Below are 18564 nucleotides of genomic sequence, written 5' to 3'. Positions count from 1 at the left end.
TGGCTTAATGCTGGTGAATACCACGTGTGTTATTGTGATTTACAAGTCTGTCAGGCTTGCAGTGTGACACACTTGCATGTACTGGAACCTACATACATTAATACACAGTATTTTCAGACAGATAGATGCAGTATGCTTATTTGCAGTACATGCAGAATGCTTATTTCAACTCAACAAAATAGATGACGCTAGTTCGTTTCTCAGGGCCATGCCCTGACCAATTAGAGTCAGCCTGGCTGGTTTAAAATTTAAACAAAGCCTTGCTGTTCCTAGCAATCAGCATTAATGAGTATATTCTTTATACCAACATCTGTACCAATCAGAGAACACTGATAATAATCAGCACTCTCCTATCGTGCTGTATAAATTCAGAAACTTAATGCTACTTCTTTATCATGTTGGTCTTTCCCTGAATTTATATTCTTATGTATTGACATAATAAGTGCAAAATGAAAAGCTTCAATAAAATATGTGGCACGGTGGCTCAGTGGTTAGCACGGCTGCCTCACAGTGCCAGGAACTCAGGTGACTGTTAAGTGACTGTCTGTGTGTAATTTGCATATTCTCCCCATGGCTGCATGGGTTTCCTTAAGGTGCTCCGGTTTCCTCCCACTGTCCAGAGATGTGCAGATTAGGTGAATTGACCATGCTAAAGTGCCCATAGTGTCCAGGGATGTGCAGAATAGATGGATTAGCCATGGGAAATGCAGGGTTACAGTGATAAGGTAGGCAGGTGGATCTGGGTGGGATGCTCTTCGAAGGGACGGTGTGGACTTGATGGGCCAAATGGTCTGCTTCCACACTGTAGGGGTTGTATGAATACTCAAGTGCTCTATTACCCAATGACTAACAACTGTTCCTCACTTCCCATCTTTCCCAGTGTTACTGATTTTCACACTGTTCCATAGTATTGAAAATTGGCATCAATTTCCAAACAGTGGATAAGTCGAGGAAGTGAATGTGCAAATACTAACTATTATTTAGATTTTTTTGTCAAGATTCAGAATGCAAAGGTACAATTAACTACAATTCCATATAGTTAGAAGAATTTGTTTGCGTAGGCTTACCATAATACAGCTTTTCAAATGATGCTGGGATAGGTTTGAGTAACAATTTATATGCTTCAATTTCATCGTATTTTGAATTAATGGAAGTAGCATGAAATTTCTGAATTTGATGAGACAAGAGCCACCTGGTGCCTGTTAACATCATTTTAACTTTATTCTTTGTGGTGTGACTTCCATTTAGTTAAACTGGCATGACATCTTGTCTCACTGAATACTTGCTCATTTTACAGAAAGATTGATGATGTCTGCTCTTACATAAATGTCGCTTGATAACTTTACCTCCTCTCCTTGTGGAATCTGCTTTGTTACAAGTTAATAATAAATATTGTTATTTAGAAATGTTTTCATGTATCTAAATTGTGCCTGTGGGCTCTTACCTACAGATGACAATCCACCATGCTTTGCCAATTGAATGTTTTGTGTCTCGTGATTAATTTAAGCCAATTAAACTATTGGATTTTGTCAACTTCTATTAAATTATTGACAGTGGACCATAGACTTATTTTCTATCGCAAGGTATAAGTTACATTGACGTATGAGGAGTATGAGTTGCTATGGGCTATCTTAAGTGTAGTGGAGATAACAGTAAGAAAAGCATACCTGGTCACACTATGATTAGCGGGGAGTACATCTGCCATTGCTTCTGTTCCTGTTCCTGCCACTGCAGCCGTGTTTTTTTCTGCAGAATATTCTGTAGGTAACTGATACTGTAATTTAAAGTGTTTTATGACAAAGACTACTTAATTTTGAGCATTTAGTTTTAACTGCTGTCATAAAATTTTAATTGCTGAACTAAAGTGCATAAGAAATTATGGAACAGAGAGATACCAGATCTTTATAATTCAGTGTTCAGTGAACAGCTCAGTTCCACTGATATTTCAGGGAATCTAATGCCATCCTTCAGAAATGAATTTATTTCTAAAGATAGACCTCATACCTGACGTCTATTCTCTGTATCCACTTAAAATCAACAATTAAAGAGATTGCACCCAGCAGTAACGATAACATTTTAGTTCAGTCATTTGAGAAATTCTTTCTATGGAGTACCTCTGTATTCTCATTGAGACTGAGTTCTGATGGTTGTGAAGTTTTGTGTCCATTTGCACATATCATTGTTGAAGAGGAACTCATCACTGGTTTCTATACAGTTTTATATTTCATTGCTGGCATGCTCACATTTCCTTAATTGCTCAGATAATTGATTCAACAACAACCACTGACATTCTGAAAGTTTGGCACTCAAACATGGCTAGAGGTTTATAAAACTAAATATAGTGTAATTATGGACAGTGTGAGGTAAAGCTGGGCTCTTTTCTGATGCTTTGCCTCATGTGTAATAACTGAAACAGGGTTTTGTGTGAAATTTACCAACAATTGTTTCATCAATGAGTGATGGTTTATAACATGTTACCAGTTTTTAGTCACATAAATATTGTTCCAAAAATTTATTGTCTATTTAGTTTATTAAAATAACTATTGTACAAGTTCAAGTCTTTTCACATCAATGTGTATTTAAATCAGGAAGAAAATTCAGTCTGTTTAGTGAGTAGAAATGCCACAAGCTGTTGTTTTCTCAGTTTTAGCTTGCTTCTATTTGAACTTTAATACCACAGTACTGTGCTTTTTTTACCACCATGGTGTGGAAGTGCCAGCGTTGGAGTGAATGGACAAGGTCAGAAGTCACACGATATCAGGTTATAGTCCAGCAGGTTTATTTGAAATCACAAGCTTTTAGGGTGAAGTGAAGAATAGCACACAGGCACAGAATTTATAGGAAGAACGAGATCAATGGGTACAGAGATCAAAAGATCTTACAAATGGTGCGAATGGAGTGCTGAATAATAAGTCACTTCAGGTGATCCAAGGTATCAGATGGTGTGAGGGAAGTGTCAACAGCTGAACAGTAATTGAAGGGGATGGGATTAGTGGTGCTGGAAGAGCACAGCAGTTCAGGCAGCATCCAAGGAGCTTCGAAATCGACGTTTCGGGCAAAAGCCCTTCATCAGGAATAAAGGCAGTGAGCCTGGAGATGGAGAGATAAGCTAGAGGAGGGTGGGGGTGGGGAGAAAGTAGCATAGAGTACCTGGGAGTTGCAGTGAGAGAGGGACACCCTGAGATTCTCGTAGAGAGAGGAGGAAAACCTCTTCAAGGCAGGCATCCTTGCAAGAGGATTTGCAGTGGGGTTAAAATCAACGAGGTAAAAACAATGACTGCAGATGCTGGAAACCAGATTCTGGATTAGTGGTGCTGGAAGAGCACAGCAGTTCAGGCAGCATCCAAAGAGCTTCGAAGCTCCTTGGATGCTGCCTGAACTGCTGTGCTCTTCCAGCACCACTAATCCAGAATCTGGTTTCCAGCATCTGCAGTGAAGGGGATGACCGATAATCTAAATAATTGAGGCAGAGAGATAATTACAAAAAATTTAAAATGAGGTGGTGCTGGAGACAAACCAAATGACTGGAATAGTATGATAGGTACAAGAGTCACATGCCGAGGGTCTAACCAAAGTAACAAATAATCCAAAACTGTACAAACTGATTAAGGTACAGGCATCATAACAAGTTATCAATATGTTGGTGTTAATACAGGAGAGTAAGGAAGATTTACAAATATAGAACAGTATGGTGGCGTTACATGTAGTGCATCATGAACCCATGATCACGGTTGAGACCATTTTCATGGATACGGAACTTGGCTATCAGTTTCTGCATTGTTGTGCATCTTGAAAGCCACCTTGAAGGCCACTTACCTGAAGATCAGAGGCTGAATGTTCTTGAGTATTGAAGTGTTCCCCAATCGTGAGGTAACATTCCTGTGTAGTGATTGTTGTGTGGTGTCCATTCATTTTTGAATGGACGCCATGTAATAATGAGCTGAAAATGTGTTGCTGGAAAAGCGCAGCAGGTCAGGCAGCATCCAAGGAGCAGGAGAATCGACGTTTCAGGCATAAGCCCTTCTTCAGGATAAAGGGGCCATGTAATAATATCTGTCATGTTACTCTAGCCACTTGGTTTGTCTAGAACACTACCTTATTTTTAATTTTTTGTAATAATCTCTCTGCCCTCAATTAATTGGATTATAGGTCATCGCCTTCACTTACTTTTAAGCTGTTGGCAATTTCCTCACACCGTCTGACACTTTTGATCATCTGCAGTACTTATTATTTGGCACTCCACTCACGCCATTTATATGACCTTTTGATCTTTGTGCCCATTGATCTCTGCCTGTAAATTCCATGCCTTTTCTTCACTTCAGTTGATGAAGGGGCAGCACTCCAAAAGCTTGTGAGTTTGAATAAACCTGTTGGACTATAACCTGATATCGTGTGACTTCTGACCTTTTTGCAACAACCATAATACTGCATTAATTATATGTAAAGAGACCACTCCCTACAATCATCACCACTGGTTCTATGACAACTGTAGCAGTTATAAAATGGAACAATTTAGCTGGTGAGATAGATGATGCATTGGTTTTAATTTTATGTAGCTCCCTTGATTCAGGAACAGTCCCATTATCTTGGATGATAGTGAATTTAACTCCTTTATTCAAAAAGGGAGGAAGACAGAAAGCAATAAACTTAAGACCAGTTAGTTTAATATCTGTCACAATGAACATGTTAGAACCTATTATTAACATATTATGGAATGGCACTTGGCAAGTTCTAGGAAAACAAGCAGTGTCAACACACTTTTCTGAAATTAAAATCATGTTTAACCAACTTATTGGAATTATTTTAAGAAGTGATATATACTGTTGATCAAGGGGGTGCACTGTACAATGAATTCCAGAAGGAATTTGATAAGGTACCAAATAAGGTTTATTGCAGAAAATAAAAACTGATTGTGATAGTAACATGTTGGCATGGATAGAAAATTGGCTAGCTAATATGATACAGAATAGGCATACGTAGCTCATTTTCTGTTTGGCCAGGTGTGACCAGTGGGGTGTCACAGGGATCAGTTCTGGGGCCTCAACAGTTTCTAAAGCACGCAACTCATTCGCATAAAGGGACCAAAAGTGTGGTTGCTAAGTTTGCTGATGAAACAAAGGTTTATAGGAAAGTAATTTGTGAAAAGTAAATAAGGGGACTACAAAGAGATATTGATGGGCTAAACAAGTGGGAAATGAAGTATAACATAAAGAAAAATGAAACCTATTTTGGGAAAAAGAATGCTAAAGAAGCATATTATCCAAACAGAGAGGTATTGCTGAGCTCTAAGATGCGGGAAGGTTTTAGCTGTCCTAATGCAAGAATGGTAAAAAAGATATCTTCAAGTACTAATTCAGTTAATTAGGCAAGTTAATAGAATGTTGCTGTTTATTTCAAGGGAATTGAGTACAAAAGTAGGAAGGCTATGCTTCAGCTATACAAGGCTTTGTTGAGACCAGCTTTGTATTAATATGTATAGCATTGGTTTCCTATTTAAGGAAGGCTGTAAAGCATAGGAAGCAGTTTAGAAGAGGCTTACCAGACTGGAATGAGTGGGCTTTCTTATGAGGAAAAGGCAGAGGCTAGATTTATCTCTGTTTAGTAGATGGAAGAATAAGAGTGAATGAAACATATAGATCCTGAGAGGTTTTGGCATGGTGCACTTGGAAAAGGATGAGAGATTCTAGAAATAAAGAGCACTTTAAAAATTAAGTTCAACGATCTTAGACAGAGATGAGGAGAAATCTTTTCACTTAACATTTTGTGAGGCTTTGACATGCTGTTCCACCAAACACCGATTGAAGTTAAATATTTGAATTGTTTTAAGGCAGAGATAGATCGGTTTTTGCTCAGTAAGATGGGGGAGTTGTATGAGAGATGATTGTAGATAGATAGGAATGCGGAATAATAAGATCAGCTATGACATAACTTGAAGGGACTAAGTGACCTATTCCTGCTTCTGATTCGATATTCATATGTATTCTTATGTTGCCTCCAGATTTGCATTAAAGTACACTCAATGTTTACTGTGACACAAATCAGTTACTAAAATACTGACATGAGATTGACTCCTGTAGCCAACTCCAAGGGTAACCTTTAGATGAGACAGCTATCGTTATACTGACTACACATGTTAGCTATTCCAGGATCTTTTGAAATTTAGAACATTCTTACTGACTGCACTGCATTGGATGGTGTGACATTCAGTGTTAGGTGGTGCCCTAGAGAGCCAGAGCAGATTAGAAATGTAATGTTAAGCTACATCAATCATAAAATGGTTGTAGTATGGAGGGGGCCTTGTGACTTGTTATGTCTGTGCTGGCTCTCTGCAAGAGCAAGTCAGCTAGTCCCACTCTCCTGCCTTTTCCTGTAAATTGTCAGGTCAATATCTAATTCCTTTTAAACGCCACCACAGTATTCTCCCTTGGGAGGTCCATTCCTGATCCTAACTACTCACTAAGTTTAAAAAAAAAGGTTTTCCCCATGTTAACTATAGTTCTATTGCCAGTCACCTTAAATCAGTATCCTCTGGCTCTTGACCCTTTCTACCAATGGCAAGTTTCTCTCAATCTACCCAACCTTGACATTTAACATTTCTATCAAATCTCCTCCTAACCTCTTTTCTTTAAAGAGATGAGTCCCAGCTTCCACAAACTGTGCATGTACGAGAAGTCTCTCATTCTTGGAGTCATTCTCATAGATCTATTCTACGTCTACTCACATTCTTCCTAAAGTGTTGTGTGTAGGATTGAAGGCAATACTCCTGTTAAAGCTGAAGCAGAGCTCTGAAAAGGTTTTGCTATATTTTTTAAGTATTCATTCAAAAGACATAGGCTAGACCATCATTTATTGCCCATCCTTAAATGCCTAGGGGGGTAACTAAGAGTCAACAGCACCACTGATGGTCTGAAGTCACACATTGGCCGAACAAGAACAATTTCAAACTTCCCTCCCTAGGGGACGTTAGTAAGTGACAATCCATAGGGATCGCATGTTACATTAGGTTAGTATTTTAGTCCACATTTTTGCACTGCATTCAAATTTCAATCGACTGGCATGGTTGGATTTGAACCCATGTCTCCAATCAATATAGCCTGGGTTCTTGATTACAAGTCATATGATGTTAAAAATCAGGCAACACCAAGTTATAGTCCAACAGGTTTAATTGGAAGCACATTAGTTTTCGGAGCGCTGCTCCTTCATCAGGTGGTTGTGGAGGACACAATTGTAAGGCACAGAACTTATAGCAAATTTATTCCTAGTCATATGATATTACTGCTATTCCACCACTCCAGATTTTCTAGTCTTTGGTTAGTCGGAATATCTCAGACATTCCAATTTACTGAGTATGTGATAATTGCTTGGGATGTTTAAACTGTCAATGAACTCAGCATCTCCAAAGCCTAAATTCTGAATCAGAGTCTTCCTTACCAGAACTGTTAGCCAGGAAAGAGAGGAATTAAAATCTACTCTAACACCCGGCTAACTATAAAATGACCTTCCCTACCCTCTCCTGTGTATTGACACTCTTCCCCCTCCCCAAGTCACTCACACTAACCCCTTTGACTATACCGTGACCCTATGAACTACACTCAACCTGGACTTAATATCCTGCCCCAGACCTGACTCCCCTGCCTCCTCTATTGAACAAACCCCTGTTAATCGGACCTGAATCCCTAGCACCAACCTGACTTCACTAGCCGTAGTTCTCCTACCCACTCACTCACTCTGTACCTTACACATCCTGCCACTTACATATCCTTTTGCCATATCAACAATATCTATGCAATCCATCTTGCCACTTTTTCACCTTACACCCTCCCTACCTGCCACACCAGCCATTTGCCACTCTACTCCCTTAGCTTTTTACCTCATTCCCCTAACTCTTTACCCACTTAACTCTCTTAAACCATCTATCTGAAGGACCAACAATTCTTCAGTGTGTTTGTAAATGAATGAACTTGCCAGAATACAACAGTTAGTGTGGTAAGAAGGATAAATCTTGGCTTTCCCCTTACTATCCTTCATTATCAGGAATTAGCTTGATTAAAGTTGTGCTGCATACTTCTGAAACCACCAGCATTGGAAATTTAGCACAGAAATGTGGTGATGGAGTCAGGGTTAAAAAAAAGTAAATGTGAGAGCAGGAAGCAATGGAGATTACTACTTTTGACATACTTATGGATTCCAGGAATTTGTATGTTTATAGAATTTGTCTGCCTTTTAAACAACTTCTTAATTTCTTCTGCCACGTTTGATAATTTGTGCACATATACACCAAGGTCCTTCTCCTCTTACATCCTCATTAAAGTCTGCCAAATGTACATTCAGATTCTCCAAATGATATAACATACAGCAATTTGATGCAAGGCAGTGAGGAGTGGTATTAAGTTTCCAAGTCACGGTAGCGTGTGCTTTGTCAAAATCTTCTAATACACTTACTGCCCTAGTCCTTCTAGGTGATAGTGGTCATGTGTTTGGAAAGTTCTGTTAAAGGAGCCTGTAGGTAGTACAGAATTCCGCCACTCTCTTTTGGAGAGTGAATATGGAAACTGTTAAATGGTGACAATCAAGCGGTCTGAACAGTCCTTAATGGTGCTGAGCCAAGTGGAGAGTATTCCAACATTCCTGATTTGGGCTTTGTGGTCACAAGTGGCAGATAAGCTTTCTGAAGTCAAAGCTAATTTAATTGCTGCAGAAGTCCCAGCTTGTTGTGGTCACGTTATTTATATGGCTGGTCCAGATCTGTTTCTGGTCAATGGTAACCCACACATTGCTGAGAGTGGAGTGAGCAATGATAATGACATTGAGTATCAAGGGGGTGAGGGTACTTGTTAGATTCTTTCATACAAAGATGGTCATTGCTTAGCACTTGTGTGGTGCAAAATTGACTTGCCACCTTTCAGCCTAAACCTAGTTATTGGCCAGGTTCAGATTCAGGAAATTCAGGAATGTGTAATCATTAGTGAAAATCTCTGTTTCTGACCTAATGATTGAGGGAAGGTCATTGATGAAGCAGCTGAAGATTGTTGAGGGTGAGGACACTACCCTGAGGAACTCATACAGAGATGCGCTAGGTTGAAATGATTGAGTCATCATCCTTTGTTTTTACTTCAACTCGAGTAGGAATTTCCCCTGATTTCCATGGACCAAAGTTTTGCCAGGGTTCCTTGATGGCACTCGAGTGTGGTGTTGGAAAAGCACAGCAGGCCAGGCAGCATCCCAGGAGCATGAAAATCGAGGTTTTGGGCAAAAGTCCTTGATCAGGAATGAAGCTGGGAGCCCCTGGGGTGGAGAGATAAATGGGATGGAGGTAGGGCTGGAAGAGAGGGTAACTGAGAGTGCAGTAGGTGGATGGAGGTGGGGGTAAAGGTTGTAGGTCAGAGGGGAGCATAGAGTGGATAGTGGGAAGGAAGATGGACAGATGGATGGGTCATGAAGACAGTGATGAGCTGGAAGGTTGGAACTGGGGTTAGGTGGGGTGAGGGGAAATGAGGAAACTGGTGAAATCCACAATGATACCATGGAGTTGGAGGGTCCTGAGGCGGAAGATAAGGCGTTCTTCCTCCAGGCTTCAGGTGGTAAGAGAATGGTGATGGAGGAGGCCCAGGACCTGCATGTCCTCAGTAGAGTGGGAGGAGGAGTTATAGTGTTTGGCCACGGGCTGGTGGGGTTGATGGCATTCCTTGATGGCACATATGGTCATATATTGCATTGATGTCAAGGGCACTCATTCTCACCTCACTTCTGGAGTTCAGCTCTCTTGTTCATGTTTGGACCAAGGCTCTAATGAGGTCAGGAGCTGATGAAGATTTGGAAGAAAAGCTCTGCCATCAATGAGCAGGTTATTGCTGGGTAATTGCAGCTTGACAGCTCTGTCAACACGTCCTTCCATAACTTTGCTGTCAAACAAGCGTAGAATATTGGGATGACAATTAGTTGGCTTGGATTTGTCCTGTTTTTAGTGGATAGAATGCATCTGAATAATTTTCCATATAATTGAGCAGATGACAGTGTTGTAGCTGTCCTGGAACATCTAGGCTAGGGATACTGGTTGTCTGGCGCAAACATTTGCAGTACTTTGCAAAATGTTGTCAGGCCCACAGCCTTTGCAATATCCATTGTTTTCAGCTATTTCTTAATACCATGTGTAATGAATCAAATTGGCTGAAAACTGCCACTTGTGATGCTGGGGACCTTGGGAGGAAGCTGAGATATATCATCGACTAAGCACTTCTAGCTGAAAATAATAACAAATATTTCTATCTTGTTTTTGCACCAGTATGCTGGGTATCTCTGTTATTGAGAATGGAGGTATCTGTGGAGGCTACTCCCCCCATAAATTGTTTCTTTGTCCAGCACCATTCATAATGAGATTCAGTAGGACTCCAAAGAATAGTTCTGCTCCATTGGCTTTCAGATTTCTTCAACTATTTTTGCATATTTCTTCTGCTTTTGGCTTAAAAATAGGTATTGTTGTAGCTTCATTAGGTTAACATTTCATTTTCACATATGTTTGGTACTGCTCCTGGCATGCCCTCCCACACTCTTCATCGAACTAAAATTGTTCTCTCAGCTTGATGTTAGTGGTAGAATTGAGAATATGTCAGTTGCTGGGGTTAAATTGTGTCAAATACAATTATGTTTCTAATAATTCATACTACTTCATGCCAGCATTCTTTGATATTTATCCCATTTAGCATGATGGTAAGGCACGCAACTTTCAAACTGGTACAATAATTGTTCTACCAATAGAAGGATAGCATGAGACTATAACTTGGGCATAACTTAAAAGGCAAATAAATGTTCAATTTGCTGAATGGTCAGAGGTTGGTGTGGCTTTAATTCTTTTTTTAAAATATGGAATCACCACAGTGTGGCAACAGGCCATTTGGCCCAACAAGTCCACACCAACTCTCTGGTAATCATCCAATCCAGACCTATCCCCCTACCCTATCCCTATAGCCCTGCTAATGCACTTAACCTACACATCCCTGAACACTATGGTTAATTTAACATGGCCAATCCATCTAACTTATAATGTTTGGACTATGGGAAGAAACCGGAACACCTGACAGAATGTGCAAACTCCATACAGACAGTTGCCCAAGCCTGGAATTGAACCGGGGTTCCTTGGAGCTATGAGGCAGGATGTGAACATTACTGTGCAGGCCAGATTTGTTTGCTTTCCTGTGCCCATCTTCTTGGACTGTTGAGGTATTGATCAATACCAGATCCATTAAACAAATGTATCTATCATTTATGGCAAATGTGAGCGCTTCACTATACAAACATCATGTCCATAATACATTTTTAAATTATGCAAGAAAGGAAGGATTCTTTTTGTAATGAGTGAAGTGTTATCATTTTTACGAAAGTGAATTTGGCACCCAATTTATATTTAGCAACTGCCCACCAGCAGCCATGGGGTAAATGACAGTTAATTTGTTCTGATGATGTTGTTTGAAGGATAAATGTAAACTAAGACATCAGGGGATATTTTGAAAATGTTTTATCTAAGCTTTTCTTCTTGCCATTGATATTAGCAAGAAAAAGGGGAAACAATATTCATACTGTAAGTGAGGAACATGCTGTGTAGTTGGCTGTGATTGGTAGAGGTGTTGCGATGAAGACTGTTTCAATTAATGTTGATTGGAAATTAACTGCCAAGCTTTGTTTAAATTTTAAATGATATAGCTTTAATCTGATTAATCAAGACAGAGCCTTGAGAAATTAATTAGAAAAAGGCTTTCACATATTTTGTTGTATTGAAACAGGTGGAGTGTATATCGATGTTCTTAGGGAGATGCCTGCAGCATGTATTAGGTTCTGATAGGATCTTCTATGGGTCAAGTTCCTGTCACCAACCCTTCCTGTAATACTAGTCTCCAGAGGTCACTAATATTACGTGGTGAAACATTAACTAGTAGTAAGTCTTTGGCAGAAGAGGCATGTACTTGAGGAACAAAAAGTAGTTAATTACATAATAGTAAGTCAACAGGTTTCATTAACATAATGTGACAACAACATTAACTTCATTAACACTAAGTAAGCGTCATGGTTATCTGCTAGGAAGTATTAAAATAGGTTTATTCAACATGGCTGTAGACTGTAGAACTGGTCAACAATAACTTGCACCAACCTGACTAGATCCTCCCTGTACACTCATTTGTATAAAAGGTATCAGTGGATAGACCTATTCCAGATATTCCAAGTTAACTATTTCAGGCCAGTTCCTGATACAACAATAATAGCTACCAGCTTCAAATTCAATTGCTGGGTAAAAATGGTAATATCTTTCTGTGAAGAATCACAATCAATTTGAGGAATCAAATCTGAAAAACATGAGAACCTTGTCATGAAATTAAATATAGCACTGACGGCCTTGAATTAACTGGCACTTCTCAGGGACGTGGAACTTCTTGTCTTGGTGACCTTAAACTAGGGGAAAATCCAACACTGGCCAAATAAATACCTCATGTACATTTAATTACAGATGCCCATCATTATGCAAACCACAATTCTGATTTTCTGTACCTGTCCCTTCCTAAGGATGTTTTCACCATTAAGACTGCAGTACCTTAAACCTTCAATCTGACTTCCTGGGGAATAAGCAATGAGTTCTTTCTTGCTGCCATTTCTTTAGCACCCCCTACCCCCAAGCCTCAGGCACCTGAGGCCCAGCGTACTGTTGGACAACCCTGGTTACCCAGTAAGCCTTCTTTTTATTCACTGCTGCTGTCCCCATTCCCACAAATCTTCAACTGCTGCCTCCTGCCTGCAAATTCTCATTCTCACCCATCAGCAGGTACTGAATCTAGTCAGGTGTTGAAAACGTTTGTTTACATGAGACCTGCTTATTAAGATTAGTCGGGCCATCTTGTCTCTAGACTTTCCAGGCATATTAATTATATTAGTGTTATGATAAACTCCCCCCTTTTTAAAGTTGAGCTTTGGTGTCTTGAAAATGGCCTATGGAAATTGCAAACTTAGTTTATGTTTTATTTTCATTTTATAAGACTACTTGATGTTATGGTCAACCGTTGAACTGAAGGTAGAGATTAACAGCTTGATCTGATCTCTAGGTCCGACAGTGCAGCGTCAAGTTCAGAATGGGCCACCCCCTGAAGATCAGGAAGCACAGAGAAGGTAAAAGTCATTTTGGACACTTTCTGAAATATCATTATTCACATAATTTGCTTATTTTGTGCTTAACAATAGCACTTAAATATTGTTAAGCCCATTGGAAGGGGGAAGTGACAATGTTGTGTTAATGTTACTGGACTTGTAATCCAGACTAATACCATGAGAAAAGTGGTTCACCTCTCTCCATTACTGGTGGAATTCAGTTCAATTAATAATTCTGTAATTGAGAACTCCACGATGGCCATGACAGTTAACATTGATCGTTATCAAAAACGTACCTGATCCATTAGTGTTCACTAGGAAAAGGTATCTTTTGTCCTTTTCTGGTCTGGCCTACATATGACTCCAGATCCACAGCCCAGGAAGCCATTCAACTGTATCAAACCACAATAAGACCATACAAAATAGGAATATAAATACGCTATTTGGCCATTCAAGCTTGCCCCATCATTCAATAGGATCATGGTTGGTCCACTTTCCTGTGTTTTCCCTGTAATCCTCGATTCTACTACTGATTGAGAATCTATCTATTTCTTACTACATCTACACTGCAGGCCACTCCTCCCATCATAAGACCAAAGGTAAGGATGCTTGCTGAAGATTACACAGTATTCTATCCCAGGTAACTGTTCAGGAATGAAGCAGACCGTGCTTGCATGCAGCAAGACTGGATCAACATTCATGCCGAGGATAAGTGGAAGTAACATTCATGTCACTTAAGTGCCAGGCAATGATCACCTCCAATAATATAATTGTATGAATTCTAAAGCGATTACCCCAGCTACTAATTACCTAAAGGAAAAAGTGAGATCTGCAGATGCTGGAGATCAGAGCTGAAAATGTGTTGCTGGAAAAGCGCAGCAGGTCAGGCAGCATCCAGGGAACAGGAGAATCGACGTTTCGGGCATAAGCCCTTCTTCAGGAAGGGCTTATCCTGAAGAAGGGCTTATGCCCGAAACATCGATTCTCCTGTTCCCTGGATGCTGCCTGACCTGCTGCGCTTTTCCAGCAACACATTTTCAGCACTAATTACCTAAAGCCTGATTACTTAAACATTCATTCCCTCCACCCTTAGTGCACAGTGTGCTATGTACAATACATATACATTATATGTACAATTTGTAATAACTCACCAAATCTTTCCTAACACCTTTTAAACCCACAGCCTGTACCACTTAGATGCACCTACGCCAATTTGGTGAGGACAAGAGGAAATAAGTTTTTATTTTTCTTGTTGGGTTTTGTCACTATTTGCCACAGGCCCAATCTAGCAACTATGTCCTTTAGAATGTGCTTAGTGCTGCTGAGGCACTTTTGATGATTGACATTGAATCCCCACCCAGCATATATTCTGTGCCCTTGCCATCCACCATGGTTGCACCAACCAGTGAAAGTTCTTCATAGAGAAAAGTATTCAACAGACCCATGAGCTTAGTTGGAGGTAATCAGCAAGATGTTTCCATGTTTGATCTCATACCATAACACTTCATGGGGTCTGGAGTCAATGCTGAGGACAGGCAACAGGGAGCATACAGGATCTCAGGTAACTTGGCTAAATAAATTCAATATAGGCATAGCGGGAGAAAACAGACGGTGGTGGTAGAAAAGTCTTTGCATTTCCAGAGACTGGTGTCTATTGGCATGCCATAGGGATCTGTACTAGGTCCCTGATTGTTTAGTAATTTATGCAAACAATACAGATGAAAATGTGGGGGCTGATAAGTAAGCTTATAGATGACATGAAGATTGGCCAGTGGTAAATAATGAGGAAGAAGGTCTTAGGTTACAGGAAGATATAATTGGTTTTGATCAGATGGACAGATCAGTGGTAGATTGAACTTAGCCATGTGAAGTGTAAGAAATACCAAGACATTGGAGTACTCAATGAATGGCAGGACACTAGGAAGCTCAGAGGATGAGAGGAATGTTGGGGTCGTTGTCCACTGATCCCTGAAGGCAGCATGACAGGTTGTTAGGTAGTTATAAATGCTTATGGAACACTTATCTTTATCAATTATGGCACTGTTTATAAGAGCAGGAAGGTCATGTTGGAGCTGTACAGAACGTTGGTTGGGCCACAGTCTGAGTACTGTGTCCAGTCCTGGTTGTTTCACTATAGGAAGGATGTGATTGCAAGGAGGGGGTTGCAGATGAGATTCATCAAGATGTTGTCTGGGGTGGAGCATTTTAACTATGAACAGAGGCTGGACAGACTTGGTCTGTTTTCCTTGGAGCAAAGAAGGCTGAGGGGAGACCTAACTGAGTTGTATAAGATTATGAGAGGCATGGACAGGGTGGATTGGAAGCAGCTCTTCCCCTCAGTTGAAGGGTCAGTAACAAAGCAGCGAAATCTTAAGGTGGAGGGCACGAGTTTTAGAGGGGATTTAAGACACATGTTTTTTACCTGGGGGTGGTAGGGGTCTGAAATGCACTGCTTGGGAGGGTAATTGAGGTAGGAAACCTCACAACTTTATAAAGCACTTGGTTGAGCACATGAAATGTCATAACATTCAAGACAATGGGCCAAGTGCTGGGAAGGGTAGATAGGTAATTGCAGATTTGATGAGCTGAAGGGCCTCTTCTGTACTGTACAACTCCAAAACTCTGACTGTAGCACACCACCACCCCACCACTACCCCCCCTCCACCACCTATACTACAGTGCTGCCAGGTATGGTGATACCTAGTAATGGGCTGGGATATCATCATAGTCACAGAAACATAACGTACATACATTGACTAGCCTGGGGACCACTCTCCACATTTTGGCACAAGTCCCCAGATGTTGGTGAGGAAGACTTTGCAGGATCAACAGCATGGTTTGTCATGCTCATTTCCGATGCTTGGGTCAATGCTGGGTGGCCTCTCTGGTTTCTCTCTGTGCTTTGCAATTTGTCGTGGTCTCATACAACAGAGTGGCTTCCTAAGCCATTTCAGATGACATGTAAGAGTTGATCATGATGGGTCTGGAGTTACCAGATCAAGTAAGTAAAGCACGTATCCTTCCCTAACGGGCATTAATGAACCAGATGGTTATTTACAAAAATCAGCAATAGTTATATGGTGGTCATTGGATTAACTTTTCATTCCAGATCTTTACTGAATCCCATCCACTGTGTTGTTGAACCCATGTCTCCTAAGCCATTTGTGCACCACATATTGTCAATCGTGAAGTTTAAAACCACCATAAATCAAAATAAAATATGGAAATGTATAAGTATAAATATTGCAAATAAGACATTTTGAAAAAATATCTTAGGTGGATATAGCTGCCACTGTCTTAATATAGTTCCTGCAAAAATGTTTTCTAACTTCCCAATATTGTGGGAATTGTCTTCTCCTTTGTATGTTTTAATCTGTTACCTTTTACAGCAGGGTCAGTATCTTCAACAGGAAGATACAACTCTGAATGTGATTTTCAAAATACTTAATTATAGAAAAATTTGCAAGTTTTCATTCTGCTCACCAATGTTAACTCCACACAATGTGAAGACTGAAATAGAACTATGTCAATGTTCACTTTGCTTTTGTTTCTAGCCCACTATTATGCTAATCTTTATTTTCTTTTATTGGTGCAGGGGCTTGAATAGGGTAAATTACATACTTGTACTCCTATTTGAATGTATTTATGTTTTTAGAATGTTATTTATGGTTAATTTCCTGATTTTAAAACTGTGGAATTTAGTATTGGAAAGCTGGGAAATTGTCAACTTTTTATAAGTGTACTGTGTAACATTGCAAGGTTGTGTGGTGATTAATTGCAAATTAAAGTTCTCTACAATGTTTAAACTAAACATAGAAACCAAATCTATGGACTCGTATCCATCTTAGAAAGCTGCTGAACATGGCTGCATGATGGAGAGGTCAGCTATGGGAGGCTGTATGAGGTTGCATTTGTTGACACCGAGGAACATACACAGTATGCTCTATGGAGATGCTTGAGCATATTTTAGTGACTGACATTTATTTAAAAGTGTCCTTTTGGGTGCATCCTTGTTCCCATGTGGGTGTGTATGCACAGTTAGCCCAAAGTTCTGTGTCACAAACATTGCCTTTTCAAATAGGTATTAAACATTATTCCCAATGCAGGGACTTGTCATGGCAAGAGGTAAGAGGTGGGCAGGACAGTAATTTGGCAGTGCCAGCTTTACCATCAGTTTCCAGCCAAGATTCTGGCCTTGAGTTATTTTGAAAAATTGGTGTGGGTCAAATTATCGGCAAACAGCAGGTAGCCAATTGAGACAAGTTAGAGTTAATGAAAACACCCATGGGGTCCTGTTCCTTCACTGAATGCAGACATCACTGTGACTTAGTGGGTTAAAGCAGCTGCCTTGTAAACATGAGATTGTGAGTTCAGACCTCTGAGTAGTCTTAGGGGCTTTGAATTAATCTGATGTATATGCTGTCAGGTCTGTTGAGGGCTCTTGTGGTGTGGTGGCAGTGTTCCTACCTCTGAGCCAGGAGGCCTGTGTTCAAGTCCATTCAGCTCTTGAGGCACGTAGAAACATTTCTGAACAGGCTTATTAGAGAAGAGAAGGACCTCCTTCCCTGGACCCACATTGTTCTTCAGTCCCTGGAAGTATTGTCCCACCAGAATCCCCCCCAAGATTATGATAAAACAGTTTTTCTTTTAAAATAAAATGAACTCACTTCTACTTGTGGTGGGATTTGAAGCCATGGCTCCCAATGACTTCCTCCATGTTTCCAAGTTAAGAGTGACAACTCCCTCTTCCAGTGGCAGGTATTGTCTGGCTGTCGATTGGCTGAAACTTTGTAGATTACTGGAGTGCAGGTTTGGGACCCAGAGCTAGCTGCCATGTCTGTTCCCTGAATCCTGATTACAAATCTGCCTGTAGAGTGTTCCTTTAAATTCTGATGACTTTCTGAATAATAAACTAGTACTACATGTCAACAGTCACTCAGTAGCATGGACAGTGTAGGTATTGTGCAATTAAAATGATCAAGCTGAACCCAGAATTACTAATGGCCAAAAGAAACTATGTCGGGCTGTGTTCTTTGCTGAACTCTTGTAAAAAGGCGTGTACTTTGCCATTCACTGAAAGATTAGGCCCATAGCGTCAGCATTACTGGTGACATCTTCAAAACAGCTGATAGTTTATGTGAGCCAAATGGTGAATTCCAATGATTGCAATGCACACTGCATTTTTAGTGCAGGCTGGGAGTAATATATCTATTATTAGACCAAATACCAACCTTATCTGGCTCATAAAAGGTATTTATAGAAGTTTCAGCCCTTCCTTTCCTTCACTAACAGGGCAGGAAGAGAGAAATAAGATGGGACCCCAAATGGTAGAACTAACTTTATTAGGTGCAGCAAATGTGCACCAGAACATGGTGGACACCCCTGAAATGCAGTCTGAAGAAGGTGGACCAAATCTTGCATCTACCTTGCACTTAC

The 18564-nt window shown here is 40.3% G+C and overlaps 1 protein-coding gene across 1 annotated transcript in view; it reads left to right on the top strand.

Annotated features, from left to right (window-relative positions):
- Nucleotides 1–18564, top strand: part of LOC122553525 (ena/VASP-like protein) — a 283915-nt gene that overhangs the window by 213032 nt on the left and 52319 nt on the right. Inside the window, exon 4 of the mRNA XM_087989777.1 lies at nt 13086–13149. Within this exon, the coding sequence (XP_087845903.1) occupies nt 13086–13149 (64 nt within the window). The remainder of the gene's footprint in view (nt 1–13085; nt 13150–18564) is intronic.

Source organism: Chiloscyllium plagiosum, unplaced genomic scaffold (genome assembly GCF_037043375.1).
Source record: "Chiloscyllium plagiosum isolate Xiang-an unplaced genomic scaffold, Cpla_swu_hap1 HiC_scaffold_8, whole genome shotgun sequence".
Classification (NCBI taxonomy): Eukaryota; Metazoa; Chordata; class Chondrichthyes; order Orectolobiformes; family Hemiscylliidae; genus Chiloscyllium; species Chiloscyllium plagiosum.
Note: the sequence above shows the minus strand (reverse complement) of the source record. Positions and strands in the feature narration are given on the sequence as shown.